The sequence below is a fragment of the Limanda limanda genome, chromosome 19, assembly GCF_963576545.1.
Source record: "Limanda limanda chromosome 19, fLimLim1.1, whole genome shotgun sequence".
NCBI lineage: Eukaryota > Metazoa > Chordata > Actinopteri > Pleuronectiformes > Pleuronectidae > Limanda > Limanda limanda.
The window spans coordinates 10,277,521-10,299,612 of NC_083654.1; the positions used below are offsets into that span (position 1 = coordinate 10,277,521).

Sequence of the window (22,092 nt, forward strand, 5' to 3'; positions counted from 1 at the left end):
TACTGTTGCACACACAAACACACAAACACACAAACACAGACACACACACAGTCGGCCACCCTGGACATAAGGACAGACATGAGAACTGGCGAGGTCAGAAGTTCACTAGGAGAAGAGGCTACGAGAGAACCGCTGAGTCATCCATCAATTATTTAAAGTGATTATGATGAGATGTCACTTACTCTTCCTTTCACAATGACAATATGACAGTTTTGATGTGAGACTCCCACATTTCTCCCACACGGCATTATATTACTCTCACATTAGGGATCATCTCATAAATCTAGGGCTTAATAGCATTGGATGGAGATGACAAAGATCCAAGTCATAGTAAACATCTGCAAAATGAAAAAGCATCATTTGGCAAGACGCCTTTTTATGATGACCACACTTTCAGTCTGACAGGGCAGTATCGGGGCTCGGGCCACAATTTTCTGTCCGAACCCGAGAGAACCCAAACCTGATGTTTTCACTGATTACAGGCAGATCGCCTAGCCAACGTGACCAAACAAGACCTGAACCAAAAAGTAATTTCCAAATGTTTGTCCACACCCTTCCCCTTGGATCGGGTATCTACAGGGCAGAGGTCAGCATCAGCATCAATCTGCTGTCTGAGAAATATTCAGTGTCACTGATGAAGTTATCCCTCCAAGAAAACACACACACACACACACACAGACACACTCAAAGGGACAAATACACACTCAAACAACAAGAGGTCTCTCCATAGAGCTTTACACAGCCCTGGGACACACCACCATCATTAAGTCAACAGATTGACTGTTCCGTCCAGTCCTCCCATGAAGCCAGCTGGGTTTCTCCCCCTTTTCATCCCACTCTTTCCTCTCTCTCTGTAGAATATATGTTTCTACATGACACAGAGGTAGCATTAATTGCGAGCTATACAGAACAGTTTGGTCCTGTTCGAGCCCTGAGGACAGAGAAAGAGTAATGAAACAGAGGAGGAACGAATTTTAAAAAGGAAGTTTAAGATGAAAAAGCAAAATATCTTAACGCAAAAAGAAATCATCAATAAAAAAGAAATGGTTCTGCTGTCAATAATGAAGTTTCATCCTGTTTCATATATTTACATAACATCCAAACTAACCAGAAAACTGATCACTTGATCATACATCAGTGCCATAGGAATCCCCTAAAATGACAGAAAACTTTTTTAAGTCATCATTTTTTTGGTGTGTTTATTGGTCCATGTCCCATCCAGTAACAAGGAGGAGGCAGGGTTCGTGACCTATGCTGTAGCCAGCCACTGGGTAGCATTTAAACATTTTTATCTCATTTTTGGGGGGCTACAGAGATGAAGATAAGCACACACACATGCACACACACGCACACACACGTATGCACTGACCACATTCCTGCTTTTAACGCTCAAACACACTTAATTTTACTTCTGCGGTTACCCAGGTGTCCAACCTTACTGTTGGGCTGATATCTTTTCATTGAGCATGAACCATTTCACAACTCATCATGACTCCACTTTAGATTTGGCGTTTCACATTCACTTACAGTTATAAATAAAAACGTAATACTTAGCTGTTCAAACTTCAAGATTCCATTGAGATTTTGAGTCAAAGCCTGACTAATTACACACGCAACCCTTAGCTGCAACCTGAGCATGAGATATTGTGTTGTTGTGCGCATGTAGGGTTCAGTGATCAGCAACAGGAACTGGCCTGAACAAACACACAACCAGAAGTGCAGGCAGGTGCTACACCAGCAGCCTCCTTTCTTCTCTCTCCAGACACACAAGCTTTGTGGCATTCTGCACTGGGAGGGTCTCCTAAGGCCAAGGTCACCTCCCTGTAGACCACCGCAGTTCGGCTCTGGCTCCCAGATGTTCTCATTCCCACACACACACACTCACACTCACACACACACACACACACGGAGAGAGAAAGAGAGAGGGAGAGAGACCTCCTGAACATGCTGTTGGGGGCTGAAATCCAAAATCTGGACTTTGCTTTGCTTCAGGCATTCACCAGTCACAGTGTGTATACTTGTTTGTCCGCTTACACAGACTACTTGACCTGGATATATTAACTGCCGTCTGTTTATTTGCATGGCAGTTTCATTTCTGGTCTTTATCTCTTTACCCATTTGCCTTGTTTAGTACATAACAGTTGTATATTGTTTCTTTGTGTGAGTGTGTGGTTATTGTTTTGATTCCCTGTGTAGGTGCACTGACAGCATCTGACAACAGTAGTCCTCATGTGTACATTTAAACTTGGGCGAAAGACCTAATTCTGGTTGTGTATATGTGTTAGGCACATGTGTGTAGGTCTCCCAGCACATGCATGTGAGTCAGTGCCTGTGCATTTGTTGAATAAATGATCTATTCCTGGGTCTGTCAAGGAAATGGGGGGAGTTGAGGCGGACCCTTTGGATGCTGATCAGGAGAGACGTGTGTGTGTGTGTGTGTGTTCGTGTGTGATGGTTGCCGGTGGAGGAGGGCGGTGGAATCCACACCAGACCATCTATTATAATGACAGGAAGCAGGAAGTACAACCCCTTTGGAGTCACATGGCTTCCAGCTGTCTTGCAACCAGAAGTGTGTGTGTGTGTATATGTGAGTGCATGTGTTTATATATGCAAGTGTGTATTTATACAATATAACTATATATATATATAAAGTCAGTGTAGGTGGAGTAGAATTTGTTTGTGCAATCCTTCACATGACAATGACATTTCTAAATGGATTATCTGTATTTGCAAAAACAGCAAGTTGAGTTTAAAGAAACAGCTGCAGTATTTTTCTCTTCAACCGCCAACAATGTGCCAAATCCAGTGCACTGACCACACGGGTTTAGTAACTGCTGCTCAGTACATATGTGCACGCCGACTTGCAGAGGCACAAATATGCACGTATACATTTTCAAACATAACCTCACATGCCCGAAACACACATGTAGCTACCCACAAACATGGACATGCATACACATATTTTCTTTCTTCCTGAGTTCCATATATTCACAAGCAAATCATGACTAAAGAATGAACATTTTATAAATACATTAGACGGCTCATCTGTATATGTAAATTTGAAGATTCTTGGTTATAAACAATAGGAACATATATAAGCAAAACTGAAAAATGTTAAACTTTAGCTGAGAAATGTATACGTATTTTTACACAATTAGGATGGCAATCAGAACCTACACCTAACCACGGCCTTATAGCACTAAACATATCTGTTACACTCTTATCAAAGGGAAATAAAAGGATAAATAAAGAAAAGAAATCGGAAGCCCTGTCTTCTGATAATTTGCTCAAAATTGTACATATCGTAAATATTTTAAGATTTTTTTCTATACATATTTTTCTAAACATTTTGCTTTAAGTATTACCTTATCTCTCAATGTTGAGGACATTGATTTAAATGTGTCTGGATCGTCCCCTTTACCTTGATGTCCATCCCCCACCCTCCTGACCCATGCTCCATGCCTCCACTGAATTCGGTACTAGTCTGTTCAGTGCTTTTAACGTAAACCTGCTGGAATTTACAAACAAACAGATAGGATGAAAACCCAACATCTCTGGTGGAGATAAATATATACTTCTGCGTGTACTGTAGATATTTCACACACAAACAGACAGTGATTCTGCAGCATCCATCAAAAACCACTTTGGGGGACTTTCATCCGTCAGCCTGTTTCCACTTGTGAGCAGGAGTCAAAAGCAAGATGTTCTGTGATTGAAGACACATAAACTGACAGGCGGACACTTGTCGACTACGCTCTCGCTCTCCCTCCTACTCTCTCTCTCCGTAAGATCTTTAAATAATTCCAGGTTTGTGGGCCGTGAACTAGCAAACCGACGGGGTATCAAATTCAACCACACAACCACGACGATCACTGCAACGTGAAACCCTCTGTTGCCTCTCGTAACCTTCGCGTCAGAAGAATGTTTTCGAAAGTCACTCATGCTCATACGCACATTCGCAAAGTATTCACCTTCAGACAGGTGGGCGGCGAGCGGTGTCTGCGTCTCTTTGCTGTAAGCGACCACCTCTTTGGGAAGGAAGTCTACCTGTGTGATCTTGGAGGCCCCCAGCTTCTGCATCCTCCGTCTGGGTAACAGAAACACATGTCATCATTAGCAGGGCCACACTGAGCTTAAACTCAAGTTATCCTTTTGAAATTACAGTGCATTTCATTTGTGCAAAGTTTACAGCTCTAAATAATGTGTAGACTAATGTCTGTCGTAACAACGTGTTAAATTTCCAGAGGATTGTGTCACATAAGTGGTTCGAAAGGTTTTGTGTTTTAAATCTATTCACACTTACATTTGTCCTTTATAAGAACAAATAAATTCAAATCAATGATCTCTTGAATAAAGGTGTTGCAGTGTCATTTTTGCCAGGATGTAGGAGGACAGGAGGAGGATGTACCCTAGTTCAGAATCCGCCTGCAGCTGCAGCACAGAGGGGTCTGTGTCCCACTGCAGCGTCCTGATGTCACCAACAGGGGGGGCAAGAGAGGACATGCATGTTTACAAACATTACACCTCGTCTAACACTCAACACCAATAGCACATATTACCAAAACATGTGTTACCATAAGCATGCACACACACATGACCGCCCACACACCACTTATATTAAAGTGGGAGTTCCCATTGAACTTCATGCAAAGATGGCACTGTACATGGAAAATGTTTATTTAGGTAGATATCGCATGGGAGTAGGGATGGGTATCGTTTGGTTTTTATCCGATACCGGTTCCTAACCGATACTTTTAAAACGATACCGGTGCCTAAACGGTGCCTGAACCGATACTTTTTTCAAAAAAGTGCACAAAACGATGCTTGACTAAGAAAGGCTTTTTTTATTGCCAAATATATTAATTGTTTAAAGTAGATTATAAATATAAATAAATACAAAACCCTTTTTAACTCAAAACTATGAATAACATACGAACTGTTAACAAAAGTTTACACTAAACCTAAATAAATAAAAATAAATACAAGACACACACACTCTGACTCGTGACTCTGCCTTCGGTGCCTGAGCCAAATGAAGACTGAGGGTCGCTTTTCCATCACTCAGAGACCCCCGTGTCTCCGCGGCTTGGGCTGTCGCAGGCAGGCTTCGGCCCGCCTTCGTCCCCCTAGAGGCGGGACGAGCAGAGACCTCAGTCTTCCATTGGCTCAGGCACCGAAATGAGGCACCGAAATCTCCGTTGCGTTTCGGTCCGGGTAGGTACCGGTTGTATTGGAACCGGTTCCATATTGGAACCGGTTCTCGGTACCCAACCCTACATGGGAGGGCTGTACATTAGGGAGATTTCCTATTTTATCATGTTTTTCTATTTATTCTAGATCTCTACTGACCTCTGGTTATAGATTTCTTGATCTTCTGCCAGGAATTTATGATAATTTTGAAATTCCAACATATTTATGGACAAAAGAAAATATGTTGTTGTGTGGGAGAATGTCAAAATCGTTTAAATCGTGTCATTGGAAAAGCTGAATGATGCTCGAATTACTTAATTAAAAGCAGGAATATCTATTTATTCTAAGAATCAAAAATATAAGTGAAATTGTATATTTTTTACTCATATTCACACATGCTAGATTATATTTATACTTAGTGTCTTGGTGTTTGATATGCAAAATTGTGCCAAGTAATACCTGAAAATCCATGATTTTACATCTCACTCCCAAAACTTAACATATATCACACACATATCAAAATAAATCTGTATGTGAAGGTTTAGCCTTCTCGGCACAGATGACAATACACATGCCATGCGAGATCGATGAGTTTTGTGTGAGTCCATTCATTTGATGAGCGTGGTCGTTCAGCAGTGCAGCTTATTTCATTATATTGGGGAGGTGGGATTTATTTACTTACAGTGAATTTCAAAAGCAACTGAAACTTAAAGGATTTTGCGTCAAGATGGTTGTAATCTACCACTTGTTAGAGGATGACACAACCCCACTTCACTTTTTGTGTTTTAGAGGCAGTGAACACAACCATTAGGCCTTCAGCTCGCGCCACACAATAGCAGGTGAGAGTGGAAGGGCGTTTCTTTAGCCTGACAGAAAAGAGTGTTTTACACTAACAGAGATGACACTTTAAGCAGCTGATTGTCAACTCAGTGGCAGCTGCAATCACCTCTGTGGCTCCATTAATGTGAACAGTGACATTTGGAGCTGGTATTGCGGGAGACAGCAAAGGTTTCAGGACAGGAAGTCCCCAGCGGAGACAGGAGGAAGGGAAGTTAGAGATGCCCTGCACTGATTTAAACTTGTAAATCATGATGGAGGCACATCGGTGTGAGCTCTGCCAACACTTGGGAGCTGTTGTGTTCACACATGAGGATGGCCTCAGCCAGGGAAAAGCAGGGGAGAGGGATTCCTGGGTTTGACATGAAAAGGCTTACCTTGCGATATGTGCTTGGGACTTGTTTTTAGAGAACCCTGACCTAAGAAGGGACACACACACACACACACATACACAGCCACAAATGGAGGAGCTCAAAAAGGCATGCCATCGTCCAGGGTGGATTTGGGGGGGAAGAATCTGTCCAATTTGTAAAAATTGAATTGATGAAAGCTAAAAGAAAGAAAAGACTGACAAACCATATCTTATTTTCAGCTGGGAACTTTCTTCATCCCCAATTCCACCCATGGTCATACCAGAACAACACATCACTAATGACCCCTGAGGGCATCACTCCCTCACACATTGACATATACAGTCAGCGAATCATTCAAAAGCAAATTGAAAGTGCTTGATGACCACTCTCTTCTCTGCAGCAGGTTTAATTTGCCAAAGTGGCCATGAGCAGAACCTGAAGATAAATAGTCTGCTGTGTTATGAGTGTGTTGTAAGCACTGTGAAAGAAACCTACGGAGCAGTGACTGAAAGGAAGAAGCTAACATTTGATCACTTTACTCATTTCAGCTAAACATACTCCTATACCTGGAAACTGTAATTTGCCTTTGTCAGTATTGTTGTTCCAACATCTACTTTGAACGAATATCTACAGCTGAGACGCACTGGGAGTCCAAAAAAGGAATTTCTCAGGACGAGCTATGAGAAGCAGAAAACTGCACAGTGGTCATCAAAACACTGGGTGTCACGACAAATGACAGAAGCCACATTCAAAAGCAAATGATGCACCCCAACTAACAGGGACACTCGTTCTTACCTAAACCTGTTGTGCACATCACAAGTAAAGAGAAAGAATATACGTGAAATAGGAGAATTTGACAAATAAAAATTCACACACAAAAGCCTATTTCGTTTAAATCATATTTAGGCCACAATTTCATACAGTTAATTGATGACCTCTAAAAGAGCATGCTTGGTATATGAGAGAGAGCAAATCCTATAAAAACACTTTCTATGTTTCTTATTTTATTAAATCTATGCATGGATTGTTTTTTTTTTACAAAAGAAAGCAGGAGATTTTCCAAATATTTTGCCTGACATTGTAAATTTACTTTTTTTAATCCAGAAGCAAGAAAATGTATAAAAAAAACATATATTTTGCTATATTGTATATTTATCTTATTTACTAATTTGCCGAATGGAGATTGATGAAACTCATGCACCAAGGTTTGGACCTACCTGCCGGCGGCGCCTCCATCAACTGAGTCCTGGCTCCCCGTCTCGCTGGGCGTGCTCAATGATTTTGAGGGGGACACAGGGGTCGGGACTAAATAATGAAAGCAACATGAGTCTAACATTAAAGGCTGCAAAGAATGGACTGTTGAACCAAAATGGGATGGGAAGCAAGAAAGTAAAAGAAATGATGGACAAATATAATAAATGTTTAAAAGAAAGGAGAGGGGGGAAGGGCATCAAATGCATTGTTGGTTTTGTGTTTATTATTTATCAGTTCTGTTTAAAGGTAAATTATGAATAACTTATATCAGGTCAATTCTGCAATAGTCAACGCGGAGGTGTTGAGGGTGTTGTTACAATGTCACACCACTAGAGAACAGTGCTTCCAAAAGTTTAGTGGAACTGAACTATGCAGTGTAGACGTTTCTGAGCGGCGCACGTTGAAACAGCATTTATTTTAAAATACCCCATTAACACATACAATACACTCAATGTATACAGTGGAACAGAAAAGTACGATAAAGAGGATGTTTTTAAAAAAAATGAAAAATCAAAGTTGTAATGAAAAAAACGCAGTCCAATCACATTATCTACAACAAATAATGAAATCAACTGAGAATAAAAAAGAAACTAATTAAATGACACAGTAACTATTTTTGTACATAAATAAATAATATATGAATTCAATTAAAACAGAATTTCTACTGTATAGAAATGAGATTTGTGAAAACATCTTTAGCTCTTTGATAATTGCATTATCAGTAAGGCAGAACAGGAAAGAAGATATAACCATATGACACATACAGTCTGTCTGCAATATGATTATATCTTTATTTACAGTCTGATCATTAAACTGTTTTTCAGAAGTTTTTTGGTTGTAATTAATAAAGTTATTGTGCAATTTTTCAACCATCAGCGTAGGAAATGCTATAGAGCAGTTTTCAGACATTAACTCGATAATTGGGTCTGGACATTGCATGAGTTTGTTAAACCTTTTGAATCATAATGACAAGAGAAGGATTGATTGACTGTTCAGTGCGTAGGAGTGTCATGTACCTAGTGGAGGCTCTGGTGATATACCGATGCTCTGCAGGAGGGCCTCGGTCTCCCTGCGCTTACGATCCAAGTCTGAATCCTCCGGAGTCACCTCTGCCTTCTGCTGGATCTCAGACTGCACAGGACACAGAGACCAATGTAAGTTTATACACCATGAATTACACAGTCATAGCTCAGCCATCATGAGTTGAAGAGCGAGGCGAAAACATGCAAATGCACATTTCAATTAAAAACTCCAACACCAACCTTCTGCACACATATGGGTGTTTGTATGCACGCATGGACACACACACCCTCGGCCATGTATGTGTCACGGCCTGACAAAAAGCAATCCAACGCAAAAACAGCACACACTAGAGGGTGAGACAGTATGAGTGGAAGTCGTGGGAATGTACTCACTTTCTTCCTTACCTCTTTCTTCTTCCTCTCCTCCTCCTTTCTCTTTTTTTCCTCCCTGATTTGGGCGAGGCGCTGCTTCTTGCGCTCGAGCTCGGCTTTTAGGTCACTTTTGTCCGACATGGTGTCCTGGGGGGGGCTTCAGGCGAGAGGATGGAACAGGAGTGGGACAGTCACAATACAATCTCTGGTTTCATTTTAACACGGCGTGGCATTGGAGGAGTATCGGCTCATCCAGTGGGCCCAAGGGATTCTTCAGGGAACCAACTGGGTGTGGCAGCTAGATCCATATTGATGAAACAGTCGTCAATACTAGGTCCTACTGAGCTGAAATGTATTTGCACATAAGAGTGACACTTCTACATTATAAGAATTATTATGTAATAATTTGCAATACATACTTCTCATGTGTAATATCCAATACTACCTTTTCTATTTTGGCACTAGTCTAGCTTTAGTATAATCTTTCATGTTTATATTTCTGTAACTTATATTACCTGTATTGTTATTTATTTAGGCAGTGGTCCACACTCACTCCTCAATGGTCTTGATGTTTAGATGGATCACTTATTTGTTTATGCTACTACATGATGGTTTTCTTTGTTTTGGTAACTTTGAAGCAAGACAAGCATTTTCCTTTCGAGATGAATTCTGCTCTAACTCATCTGATCTTATTTTAGCTCATCTCCTATCTCCTCTTGTCTCGTCTCATCTTATTTCTCATTTTCCAGAGTATGTGCTCTATATTTAGGTAGCCACTTCTCAAAGACCTCCCCAAACCGGTTGTGTGCATCAAAACACTGGTGACACTTGGAGGCCATTATACCCAGTAGGAAAATATACAGATTATGGCCTTATGATTGGTCTCTTGAATCAGGAAGTCTAAATTAGTCTAAATAGGTGGGGTACCTATTAATAGCAGAGTAATTGCTGGATATGAGGCCAGTGTCACATAGAGTTATACATGTATATACAAATAGCACATTTGAAAGCTGGAGGTTTAAATAACGTCTACAAAAGTTATTTGGAACAAATAGAAAGGACAATAACAAAAGGTTTGAGAGATGATATGTCCTCTAATATTAAAGTGACGAAGGGACAGACACATACACACCTGACGTTGATAAATGTCCCTACAGGAAGTCAAACAAACCTTTAACTGAGTGATGTTAGCTAGCTACAAATAACAAGCTAACGTTAGCTAAACATTAGACAGCGTTTCTATCTTCAGCGTTGCGTTCAAGGCCTCGTTATGAACACTGTAACAAATAACGTTACCTGACAATAGACAGGTGATATTGAATTTCAGTAACATCAGTGAGCTGGAGTGTAAATGTCTCCTACCTGGTCCACGCGGGCTGATAGTGATGTGTCACCCGGTAAAGATGCTGTCTCACTGCTGCAACAGAAGGAGTCACCACATGCTCCGGGTACAGACCTCCACACTGGATCCTCCGCACAGGTCGGCTCTACCTTCCCCGAGTGGCTGGTGATGAGGGCGGATACAAATCACAGCATCTCCGCGGCTAGCGACCAGACAGCGGAGGAGACAGGTGCAGCAGCACACCGATACATCCCGAGGAGGAGCAGGAGGATGCTGAGGAGGAGGAGGAGAGGAGGGGTTTGGTCCTCCTCCTCCTCCTCCTCATGTTCCTCTTCCTCAATCTGAGGACCACTCATAGGTTCTGCAACGCTGCCATCTTCTGGGCGTTAGAGGAAATGCAGATGGAGTTCCCATAACTAAGATAAGATAACATCAGATAAGATGAGATGAGATTAGTTAAGGTAAGATGAATAAGATGAGATAACACTTTATAAATCTCGAAGAAAATAATTGTTCTAGCGTGGTCCAATATCACAGTACCAGAACAATATGGAATCGAAAATAATACAGTAAATACAAATTTTAATCCACTCTTCAAATTAAGAGAAAGTGCATTGTAAATTGAATAAAAATGTAAAGTGTATCCGGAGTAATAAAAAAAACATTGCCTGAGAGTAAATATCAATATATAAAATAAGCATGTTACATGAGACAGAGAAAGTAATAATATCGTAAAATGGAAGAAAGTAGATAAAGGAGTTAGTGAAATGGGATAGTTGCCAAGTTGTTGAAATCATCATTCATATAGCAATGAACATAATTTGAGTTTTACATATAAGTTCTAAAATCAATAATATTAGCTTAAAGATGTGTTTTTATGATTAAAATGCATATATTTTAAACTATGTGAATTCCTTTCACGTTTACTTTGCTATCAAATATAGGACAAAGGCATTAATGTGTAGTTTTAACAATCTAAACACATTTATACAACACATTTCTACAGTGTCCATGTTCTTTCCACATTCATTTTTCAAAGCACATACTACAACACAACATCTCCAGATATGGGACCTTTAATATTATTATTGCACAGTTTTCTAATGTACAAACAATATGAGACTTAAATGAAGATACTGTCCATCAAATAATGTGCAGCTGTACATATGAATAAGCGAGAGACAAAATAGCCCTGACACTAAAATATTGAAAGGATTCATAAATACAAACAAATAAATAAAAGAGCTTGTGCTTGTTTTCTAAATCATATTCTTTTATAATGTGGATTAATACCATTGCATTTTCATTATTTATGGTTTTGGTTAGAGTGATCAATTCAATGAGCAAATATTCAAATATGTGCATTTGCGGAAGTGTGTCTGTAGGGGACGCTGTAACAAACCATTCAGTTGTTTTCTAACGTGGTCGGGAACAAACAAGAGTGAGAGAGGGAATCTGACCCGTCCACAGCCAGGCCGACCTCCCCGCTCATTGGCTGCGTCTGACGTGTCAATCCCCTCGCTCCTCCCCCTCGTCCAGAGACACAAACAGAGACATCGCTGCGTGACGTACTGTCGTGATCATCGGAGGACACACAACAAGCTGGCAGCATGAGAGGAGGAGGAGAGACACTACCTTCACGTCGAGATGTTTGTTCAACGTGTTTCTGTGCTTGACGACGAACTGTGGCTTTAAACCTGTGCTGAGACAAGAGAGGAGTCCCAGTGACCGGCAGAGGAAGCAGAAGGCAAAATGAAGTTTGCTCAGTTTCTGCTGAAAAACGCCTCCGTGGCTGGAATTCCGAAGCAAGTGGAGAAGTTCTCCAAGTTCTCCCCGTCGCCGCTGTCCATGAAGCAGTTCCTGGACTTCGGTAAGTCAACGTAGCAGGGGCAGTGAATGTCTCCCTCCGGATGATCGCCTGCTGTCTTCTCCCATGGGCTCAGTTGGACATTGTCCGAAGTTTTTTTTTGTGTGTTGATGTCAACGCTTACTAGGTTGAGTATTTGGGAAATGCAACCTGGTCCAATGGGGTCTATTAGCTAAACAACAACAGTGAAATCCCCCTCTATCGCATTTTCCCAAATAGAATAATGGTTTCAGAAATCTGAGAGTATTTTGCCTTAAGTTACAAAAGACGTAGAATCAGTCACTCGGCAAGTTACCCCTTATATTTCCCCTTAAAGGTCCAGTGTGTAAGATTTAAGTGACAGGGATCAATTGGCATGAATTAAATGTATCATCCTAGTGATGTTTTTCCATTAGTGTGTTGAACTGTTGTTGTTTTCTTAACCGTTTTCCTAACGGTTTTAATGGCCCCTTTACATCAGGAGCAGCTCCTCTCTACGGGGGCCACCATGTTTTTTTTACAGTAGTCCAAACTAGACAAACACCTTTTGAGATTTTATGACAACTGAATGTACCCCTGGTTGTCTTTCATGTGTGGAAGAGGAAGGGGAGGGTGTGGGTGAGTGAGGGGTATTCAGCTGCAACATGAAACCTTAACCCCTTCATGTCACAAAATCGTACACACTTTAACCTTTAACTGTCGAACCGGAACCTGCAAATAGAATGACAGCTTCAGCATCGGCTCTGGAGAATGTGAGGAGTTTACTCGGAGTTCAGTGCATGTCTGAAAGCAGTGTGTGTGTGTGCCCCCCTCAGCACCCTCACGTGGCTGTTGCACAACTGACCTTATTTTCTTTGTGAGTGTGGTGACAGCTGACCGAGCACTACACAGGTCAATGATAGACAACCAGACAAGATACACAAGGGTGGAGATGTCTCTCGGATCTTGTAGACGCACACGGAAGTTTAAATTTAACCTTGAATTTTTGATCAACCGCTCAAACTTACGCTGATTCATGCATTTTACACATTCAACCTCTCATGTTACTGCAATATCAGCAAAAAATATTAAAAAATTTAGATATTTCCACCACTAAGCACAACAGATTCCTGCAGAGCTCCACCCCTTTAATTCTTCCGATGTCAATGCTGTCATGACCTTGCTGTGTTTATTTCGGTGTCCTTGTTGACACACTGAGGTCAAAGTGGAATGTTCGCTAAGGCTTTTTTGTTCCCCCCCCCCCTGTCTCTGTCCCTCATGTGACCAAAGGCTCGGCCAACGCATGTGAGAAGACCTCCTTCGTGTTCCTGCGCCAGGAGCTTCCCGTCCGACTGGCCAACATCATGAAGGAAATTGATTTCCTCCCAGACAAGCTCCTCGGCACTCCATCCCTTAAGCTCCTCACCAGCTGGTAGGGTCACCGGCCTGGGCCGCACCTCTTTCTATTTAATCTGTTGTGCCACAGTCGGACTCTCTAAAGTCCGGGAATCCCTAAATCTCAGTTGACCGACAACTGTTACAGCGGCAGAGTCAAATGAAGGGCAAGGAACGGGATGGCACCGACTGTAGAGAGAGAGAGAGTCCTGCTGTGTGTCTGATGTCATTTATTTTCAAAGTTACCAGGTTACACAAGGTCTGACAGGGACTGGTCCAGGTTTCAGCGCGGGAACGGTCCTGATAAACCAGGGTCCGGGTTTCAGACTTTGGATCGCTCTGTATGCATTGGTCTCCCTCAGCTTTGGTGAACTCAGCGTGTCACCTACTTATCTGATGGGATGAACGCGTGGCTGTTGATGTTGTCTTGGGGTTGTGTGAGGTCACTCTCTCCTCCTCCCTCACCCACCTGCCCTCTGTGCACTCACAAGCTCAATGCCTCAATGATCTTGTTTTATTATTATTGTTAGATAAGGCTGATGAACCGGCCACTCTACTGGTCCCTATTTTATATTGCCATTACTTTTTTTTATGTAATAGTCCTGTATAACCTGTAATACAACTATGTGTACATTTTACATCTTACCTTATACCAGGAATATACAGCTCAGATTCAGAGTTTTGAGGAATGCATGCTAGTTGGTGTCTGCCAGCATCACCAAGATCCACCTGTATTTGTTTGTGGTCACAACCCTCACACAGGTCGAGCTTAACCAGCATATATGAACCTATGTATACATATACATACACACACAGTTCAACCGTACTCTCCTTTCTTTTACTTCAAGTTGCTCCTTTAAAAAGAAGAGTTTCTGCAGGGTGTTAAACGTCTTAATATGTTAAAATATTATAAATGCTTAGTTAGGTCCTAAGTGTATTGATGCTCATTGAATACTTCCTCTGTTGGACTCGGTACTTGACATAGATCTAGCATTTTATAAATTTTAAAAAGTCTTGTTGAAACCTGCAGAAGCCCTGAAAAAGCAAAGTATAAGTGAGGGTCTTTTAGTAATGCAGTGTATTTGTGTGAACAGCTTTTCTCAAAAGCCAAAAGAGGAGCTGTGTTACTGGGTATTTTAACCCAGATCATTCTCTTTTCATGAGCCAGATTAGCGTCTGTGTTAGTCGTCCACTGCTAAAGTATTTACATTTCTTCATTTCCTGCCAAAGACTCGATCTATCTCTTGTTGATGTTGTTTACGAGAGGAGAGGAGAGAGAGTGGTGACACTGTGATGTTTCCCCTGAAAAGCTCCTGAGAATAGAAGTCTCATAATAGTCTGTGACAAGATGTTCATGTGGTACCTTGCATGGCAGGACCTTGATACAAACCTGAGAGCTGAAGGTCAGCTGAGGGACACACTCAGCAGCGTGGAAGCAAAGCCACACTGCTGTTCACCTTTCACCCAGTTTCACAGGCGAGAGTGTGACTCGGTGAGCTCAGCACTGGAGTCGTCTTCTTCATCCCCCCTCTGGAAAGAGATCAAATAAAACAACACTATACCAAAGGGGGGGACTGTGTCTTGAAGCACGTGAAAATGCTTTATGCTCTAATTATAAAGTTATTCTAGTCTAATAGATCAAAGAAAGACAGTGTGATATTAAACTTCCGATCATTGAAATCATTATAAATTAGTTTGGAGCTTTTCATAAAGTTCATAAAGCAGTTCATAAATAAGTGTTTAACTCTATTTCTGTGTGCCCACCAGGTATTCACAGAGCTTGCTGGAGCTTGTCGACTTTTTGGAGAAAGATCCAGATGATAAGAGCGTCCTGACAAAGTAAGTTATGGACACTTTCCTAAATCATACTGTCTGTTATGTAAACAGCTGTCCCGTTCACACACATCTGTCCTGTTCACACAGCTTGTTGCAAAGCGGCTAAAGGCCACCCACACATTAATTGCAGTTAATGCTCTGCAGTCCAACATGCTCCACCACAAAGAGGAACCATGCATGCAATTATATGGTTCAGGTTGATTTAAGAGTAATTTATCATTCTATTGTCTGTATGTCAATATTTACTTCCAGGGTGTAGACCTTATGCATCTGGTGCCATTGTTTAAACTTGATCTGAATACAGTTTCTTTAAACAGCTGAGTAACGTATTAGTATCATTGGAACAGTTGCCTTTACATATGTGTCTGTTTGGATGCTTTGACGTTCCAGATTGTTCAAGATCAGAGTAAACAGTAGATAATAATTAGATTAATAGTTTCATGCAAAGTATCTCCTCTTGTTGCAATACAAAGTCCTGAATAAAAAAGGACTAAGTAAATTCTAGTCTGATGTCTGAAGGGCACAGTCACACATACTGTACACAAATGTCGAGGGTCAAAGTTCATCAATGTTGAACTTTACGCAATTCACGCTGCAGAGTTGCTTCGCCACAGGAAGCAAAAGTTTAATCCTAAGCCCCCTCCCACAATTTGGAAGCGAACGGGTTCATTCACGTACTGTTTGTGTGACTGTGTCCTAACTGGACAGAAAATCATTGCTGAGTAAGGGTTTCCTCTCCTGTGTTGTTGGTCTGTTAATGTACAACATTGTGTTATCTTTAGCAGACGTGTGTGCTCAATGCCTTACACGTCGATATTCACACGTCCATCACCCTCATCCTCTTTGCCCTCAGCTTCACACAGACCTTGGTGCACATCCGGAACCGGCACAACAACGTGGTGCCCACCATGGCTCAGGGTGTGGTGGAGTACAAGGAGGCGTTCGGCGTGGACCCCGTCACCAACCAGAACGTCCAGTACTTCCTGGACCGCTTCTACATGAGCCGCATCTCCATCCGCATGCTCATAAACCAGCACAGTCAGTACTGTATAGCACTTGGTGATTGACTGTGAGTTAATCAATACAGTTGCCAACACTCACAGATCGGGTCAATAAATTACAGCGTGGTGAAAACAGAAGGGACTCTGTTACACTTTGTGTAGCCGTTTAATTGAAATCTTATTTACTAATCAGGTTTAACCAATTAGTTTAAGAGTTGATGTATGAAAACAACATCAACGCTCCGCCTGCAGCAGTGCTTTTGCACCAAATGCATCTGACATTGCTGCGAGGAGAAGAAGAGATTTTGTCAATTATGTCCACTATTGTTAATATTCCGCTATGCAAAGTCCCCACTTTGCTTTATATGCACCCTGTGGAAAAGTTGGCTCTGCATTGCGTCTATTTATTGTGTTGGCTGTTTTTTTGAATGTGTATCTTTTGTTCCGCTGTGTAGCATTAATCTTCAACGGCAGTGTGAACCCGGCCCATCCCAAACATATCGGCAGCATCGACCCCACCTGTGATGTCGTGGAGGTAGTAAAAGGTGAGTCATCTTTCTCTCTCTTTCTCTCTCTCTCTCAAACACACACACACACTGTATTTTTCGTATCACCTTTCCATCCCGAACTGTTCGTGCAGATTCATGACTCTTTTACCCTTTTCCAGTATAATCTAATGTCTTTAGAGTAAGTATTTATTTTGTTATGTGTGTCTGTGATAGTCTTGTGCCTGTAGATGTGTGTTTACTGCTTCACTAAAAGGCAGAAAACTTAAAGTCTTTTTGATTTATTTCCCGTTCAACACGAGTTAGAGAGCATTCCAGGCTGTAATGTGACCACAGTTTGCTCTGTGTCCCTCTGCAGATGCCTATGAGACGTCAAAGATGCTGTGCGAGCAGTATTACTTGACCTCGCCTGATATGGAGGTCAAAGAAGTCAACGGTAAGTTTTTCATCCGTGTGTTTGTTGAATCCTTCTCGGTTCTCTGCTCTAAGGATCCGTGTGAGAGGAAATATTCACTGGTGCTCTGCTAGACTTCAGCTGAACTCTCTGAGATGAATCAGTGTTGTTTAAACTGAGGCCTGCTGGGTCTGTTTCCCGTCAGTCGTTCCTGCCAAGAGCCAGCATCAGCATTAGACATTCCTCAAGCCTTGCAGGTTATAGCGCAGAGAGCACGACCAAAACAGAAAGAGATTTAAGGATTTGGTCATGCTTACGCTGCAGCTGTAATTGCACACTATATATGTAAACATGTTTACATATGTATGCCAGCTTAGCCAGAAGCAGGGTGTTCTCCAAATAACTTAAAAGCCCTGTTGAGGGATTTTCACAAAATTCAAAAGGTCAAAGTCAACAAATATATGGTCTGGAAAAAAAACTTTTTACAAGTAATCCCTGCAAATACTTGAGCGAACGAGATTTCAGTGGATCTTGCAAATCGTGCAAAAATCTCTGCTTCCTATTGGACTTAAGACTTGTAATAATTAGAAAATGTTTATGATCATATGTAGGATAATGACAACATTTTGTATAAATTATGTCCTGTAGTGTAGTAATGCAATAACGCTAGGGTTGTCTCTAGTTTTACTCTAAAAGTTTTACTCTAAAAGTAAAACTAGAGACATGATGTACAGCTCATTTATATAGACTGTCATTTTTTATCTTATGGTATTAAAGACGACATAATGAAATTAGAATATTGTCTGTCTAACATTGTCTTTTTGAGGTTTATACAGCGAGCAAACTGGTTGTGCATTGCCACTCTAATGCTTTTCATTACACATTGTTCTTTGTTTTTCAGGTGATTAGTTGAGCCAATGTGTACTTATGTAAAACATCTATTTGCTAGTTATCTAAAGGTTTAGTTTTAGCACATTAACGGATAAAAGTGTATTTTTATTCTTGTGATAACAGTGATTATAATAATGAAATGGTTCACAGCTGAAAACCCTGGGCAGCCTCTGAACATTGTCTACGTGCCGTCCCATCTCTACCACATGCTGTTTGAGCTCTTCAAGGTAAAGTGACAAACAAACCTGAAAACCCGACTTGTGCTGCTTTTCCACCACGTGTCTGCTGACTTATTTTGTAATCCATGTTTTCTACCAGAACGCCATGAGAGCCACAGTCGAGACCCACGAGATGAGCCCCACGTTGCCACGGATCAAAGTGCGGGTGTCACTGGGGGCTGAGGACCTCACTATCAAGGTCGGTGAGGACACGGGGAGTTAGAACAGAGCTGTATTTCTGTCCTTTACAAACAATTCCTCTGATTAAAGTACTTCATGTTGTAGTTCCATTCTCTACACAAATGCATCTGCCTTCACCTGCCCTGTATGCAGGCCCATTATGTACTGTAAATAAAACCAGCTGTGATGACTTGATACACAAAGCGGATCATTGTCCTCTTTATTTTTAGATGTCAGACAGAGGAGGCGGAGTTCCGCTGAGGAAGATTGAACATCTCTTCAGCTACATGTACTCCACAGCTCCCAGTCCCGTCCATGAAGACAACTCTCGTAACGCACCCCTGGTGAGACTAAGCCTGTTACACACTGTGCAGTCGTCAGCTTTGATGATTGTCTAAGCCTAGTTTCACACTACATGGTTTTTAGCCTGATTTTCCACTTGCTGACAAATGTCGGAACTCACCGACAAAAGCCACAGACCGGAGCCAAATCAGAGTTCGAATGAAAAACTAAAATGTAACTTTAACAACTTTACACAACTGAGAGATATTACAGATGAGTTTACAGTACTTTCTATGAATTTTTTCAATGTTTCTGTTTGTTTTAAATGCATTGGAATTGGATCTGTATTTGCCGAAATGTAACGTCTAGGTATGGGGATCAGTATTGTAAAAGGGTAGAATGTCATCAGAACATCTCATATTTGAGCTGCAACCCTGTTATTTTCCCTCCAGGCTGGTTTTGGTTATGGTCTGCCCATCTCCCGCCTGTATGCCAAGTATTTCCAGGGAGACCTGCAGCTCTACTCTATGGAGGGCCACGGCACATCAGCTGTCATATACTTAAAGGTGAGACCCTTGTAGCCTCTACACACACAATGTCAAGAATTACTTAAAACCAAAGTTCACATAAAAATGTATTGTTGACTACAAAAACTGGATTGATTGAGTAATGGAGAGTAACTAAGTGAAAAATAATTTAATCAAGAAAAAAAGAGCAGATTTAATCAAGCACAGAACTTTGGGGAAAGCCCTGGATGAGACTCTCATTCATGCAAACGGGTGTGAAAATTATCCAGATTGAATCATAATCATCACTTCTGCTCTGCATCACCAGGCCTTGTCTTCAGAGTCGGTGGAGAGACTTCCTGTTTTTAACAAGTCGGCCTTAAGGCACTACCAGACCAGCATAGAGGCCGATGACTGGTGCATGCCCAGCAAGGAGCCAAGGAAGCTGGGCAAGCATGAGAGGACGTGGTGATGACGGACTGCGGGACTAAAGTAAAGGAAAGAATGGACAGATGTATAGTTAAATGAAGAAGTGGATAAACTTGTACTTTAAGTGGAAGAAGGCATTGAGTGCTGTGAGCGAGCTGCTGGACGTGGACCTGAAATCTGGATTCCCTTCCGAACCCTACAAGGAGAACATTTCCCAAGAATCCGATAAATGCAGTGAAATACCTGAGCTGAGCTATTTCTCTCAGCCTCCAGACAATTTAACCCAGCAACAGCTCGCCACATTAAACCGCCATTACATGACAATTACAGGCAACTCTAATGGCGAAGGAACAAGTCAAGTATTAATCTGCTTTTGCTTCATTTACTACACTTTGTTTTGTTTTGTTTTGTTTTTAGCCATAACAACAAGTATTCACTGTGTTGAAAAAAGCAGGTTAGCTGTTTGTGTTGATGTTCATGTCCACACTCTTTAGACTGGTACAGTTCTTAGGTCAATGTAGATTACTGGGTTGAGTTGTGTTTTCGCTGTAGGTTAAATGTGCATCAGTGCCTTGGAAAAACCCAGTTAATCGCATTAATTAGAACAGGGACATGTTCAAAGTCCAGCGTAGAGACAAAGAGAGAGAAGTCTACTCCTCCTGTGGCCGGTTCAGTCCTTTTCTCACAAACTACTTCTGCATTTCATCTTCAGCTCTTACACAAGAAGAGTGGTCCAGAAACACAACAAGAGAAATACATAGAATCTGTTACGTGTGCTGTGATGTGATGAGGCTTGACATTATTTTAGCTTTGATCACTTTGAGCTTAAACTCAAAGTATTAGCTTGTTCAAGAGAAACATAAACACAGGTGCCTTAGCCTTGGACCCATGCAAGGCCATTTTAAAAAGTTAAATTATTGTAAATATTGGAAAAAAAAAAGGCATGGATGTTGAGTCACACAGAGGAAACGAGACTTGTCAAAACAAAGAATAGCAGCGTATTTCAAGTTGATATGTGTAGGTGAAAGGGGAAAATAGTTGCATTTTCACATGAATATCCTGCCTGGAAACTGATGTGTTAATCGCTATAGGAACCAAAACACAGGAAAATCTTCCATGTCTCCCAAGAGTAACTTTCTAGAATAACACAGTGATTCTTGTGCATATTGGAGGTAATTTCATGTGTTTTTTAATGACACTCATTTTGTATATTTAAGTGATTTGCTGCATGTCAGAGGGTTTCAATGCTAGATGTTGCACTAAAGAAAACTCTCATAGGACTCACTGTTTGCTGACATGCTCAGATTAGTGCAGCATGTTATCTGTATTTGAACAAATTCATTGTAGCAGAGACTCATAGGAACAAGGACAGATTCTCAGACCAGGTTCAATTTAAGCTGTATTGAATTATCTGTAACAAGTATTTCACTCAACCCTCAGAGGATGAGCAGTCGAGGATGTGTGAGTAGATCGAAGAATGTCACATGTTTGTTTCTCTAGTACGTACCAGTCATAAGCACTTGCATAGTTCATTTTAATCAGTTCTTTGAGAATGTAATGTTTTCAAATGTAAGTATTTTTATCTCTCACTTACGGTGATGGAATTTAATGTTTCATCGCTTAAAGGACCAGTGAATGTAGAAAATAAAAATCTGCAGTTTGTCCGTTGTGGTCGCTCCTGTTTAATTTCAGACGTCTACTTTGTTGTTTTTCAGCATTTAGAGTTCATTGTCTGTGTGTCGACTTGTATTTTCTTCTCGGTTTGATTTATGCAACATGAAAGATGTCAGGATTCATGAGGGTCACAGAAGTGTGAGCTGTGGAAATGAGAGTTTCCAGTGTGTTATGTAACGGCCCCGTGTGGCATGTCCTCCGCTCGCTCCTCTCCCTCCCCAGATTGTTTTAGGAAACTTTGCTCTGTTTGTCTGCCACCGTCGCCGACACAGGCCGTTGGCTTTTCGTGGCCGGCTGCCATTGGGGGATGAGGACAGGCCGTCCTGCTCTGTTTTGCTCCTTCATTAGTGCGGCCACATGTTGTGCTCTATTCTGCTTCTGTCTTTTTCTCTGTTTGTCGCCCTCGACTCTGTTTTCCAGCTCACTGAGGTTGTATCGGCATGACAGCAACACAAGGACAGCATTATTTAGGCTCAGACTGAAAGGCAGCAGAATAAAAAGTAACACTGCTGTGTCAGCGTCGAATAAAGAAGGAGCCCCCTCCTCTTCCACTGCCAAGGAGGTTATGTTTTCACCTCTGTCCAA

At 41.5% G+C, this 22,092-nt stretch overlaps 2 protein-coding genes across 9 annotated transcripts in view; one reads left to right on the plus strand and one right to left on the minus strand.

Moving 5' to 3' along the window:
* LOC133026347 (cytoplasmic dynein 1 intermediate chain 1) overlaps positions 1-9,169 on the minus strand; it is a 56,943-nt gene extending 47,774 nt beyond the window's left edge. For 2 of the 6 annotated variants that reach the window (XM_061093234.1, XM_061093236.1), the window contains exons 1-5: positions 9,050-9,169; positions 8,651-8,750; positions 7,598-7,685; positions 4,409-4,468; positions 3,972-4,087 (exon numbers count right to left, since the gene is read on the minus strand). In XM_061093234.1, the coding sequence (XP_060949217.1) occupies positions 3,972-4,087; positions 4,409-4,468; positions 7,598-7,685; positions 8,651-8,750; positions 9,050-9,169 (484 nt within the window). Of the gene's footprint in view, positions 1-3,971; positions 4,088-4,408; positions 4,469-7,597; positions 7,737-8,650; positions 8,766-9,049 lie in introns of all 6 variants that reach the window. The other 4 variants (XM_061093233.1, XM_061093231.1, XM_061093232.1 and 1 more) reach the window with 4 other exon arrangements.
* Positions 9,170-11,922: 2,753 nt separating this feature from the next.
* On the plus strand, positions 11,923-21,497 carry pdk4 (pyruvate dehydrogenase kinase, isozyme 4). 3 transcript variants are annotated; one of them, XM_061092463.1, is made up of 12 exons: positions 11,940-12,008; positions 12,194-12,240; positions 13,486-13,627; positions 15,358-15,429; positions 16,280-16,464; positions 16,883-16,972; positions 17,292-17,369; positions 18,369-18,445; positions 18,537-18,635; positions 18,847-18,960; positions 19,351-19,464; positions 19,733-21,497. In XM_061092463.1, exons 2-12 carry the CDS (start codon positions 12,219-12,221, stop codon positions 19,874-19,876), a joined length of 1,137 nt encoding a protein of 378 aa, XP_060948446.1. In that variant the 5' UTR covers positions 11,940-12,008; positions 12,194-12,218; the 3' UTR covers positions 19,877-21,497. The 3 variants fall into 3 exon arrangements, with proteins under 3 accessions (XP_060948445.1, XP_060948447.1, XP_060948446.1); XM_061092462.1 differs by having other exon boundaries at positions 11,923-12,240; XM_061092464.1 differs by lacking the exons at positions 17,292-17,369; positions 18,369-18,445; positions 18,537-18,635; ... (1 more) ...; positions 19,351-19,464; positions 19,733-21,497 and having other exon boundaries at positions 11,923-12,240; positions 16,280-16,495; positions 16,883-16,941.
* Positions 21,498-22,092: the final 595 nt, after the last annotated feature.

Excerpts from the sequence above, each read along its gene's own strand:
- pdk4 (XM_061092462.1), top strand. The coding sequence starts at position 12,123 with ATGAAGTTTGCTCAGTTTCTGCTGAAAAACGCCTCCGTGGCTGGAATT. Across the intron at positions 16,973-17,291 it reads TGTCGTGGAGGTAGTAAAAG|ATGCCTATGAGACGTCAAAG; the intron begins GTGAGTCATCTT and ends GTCCCTCTGCAG. Across the intron at positions 19,465-19,732 it reads CAGCTGTCATATACTTAAAG|GCCTTGTCTTCAGAGTCGGT; the intron begins GTGAGACCCTTG and ends CTGCATCACCAG.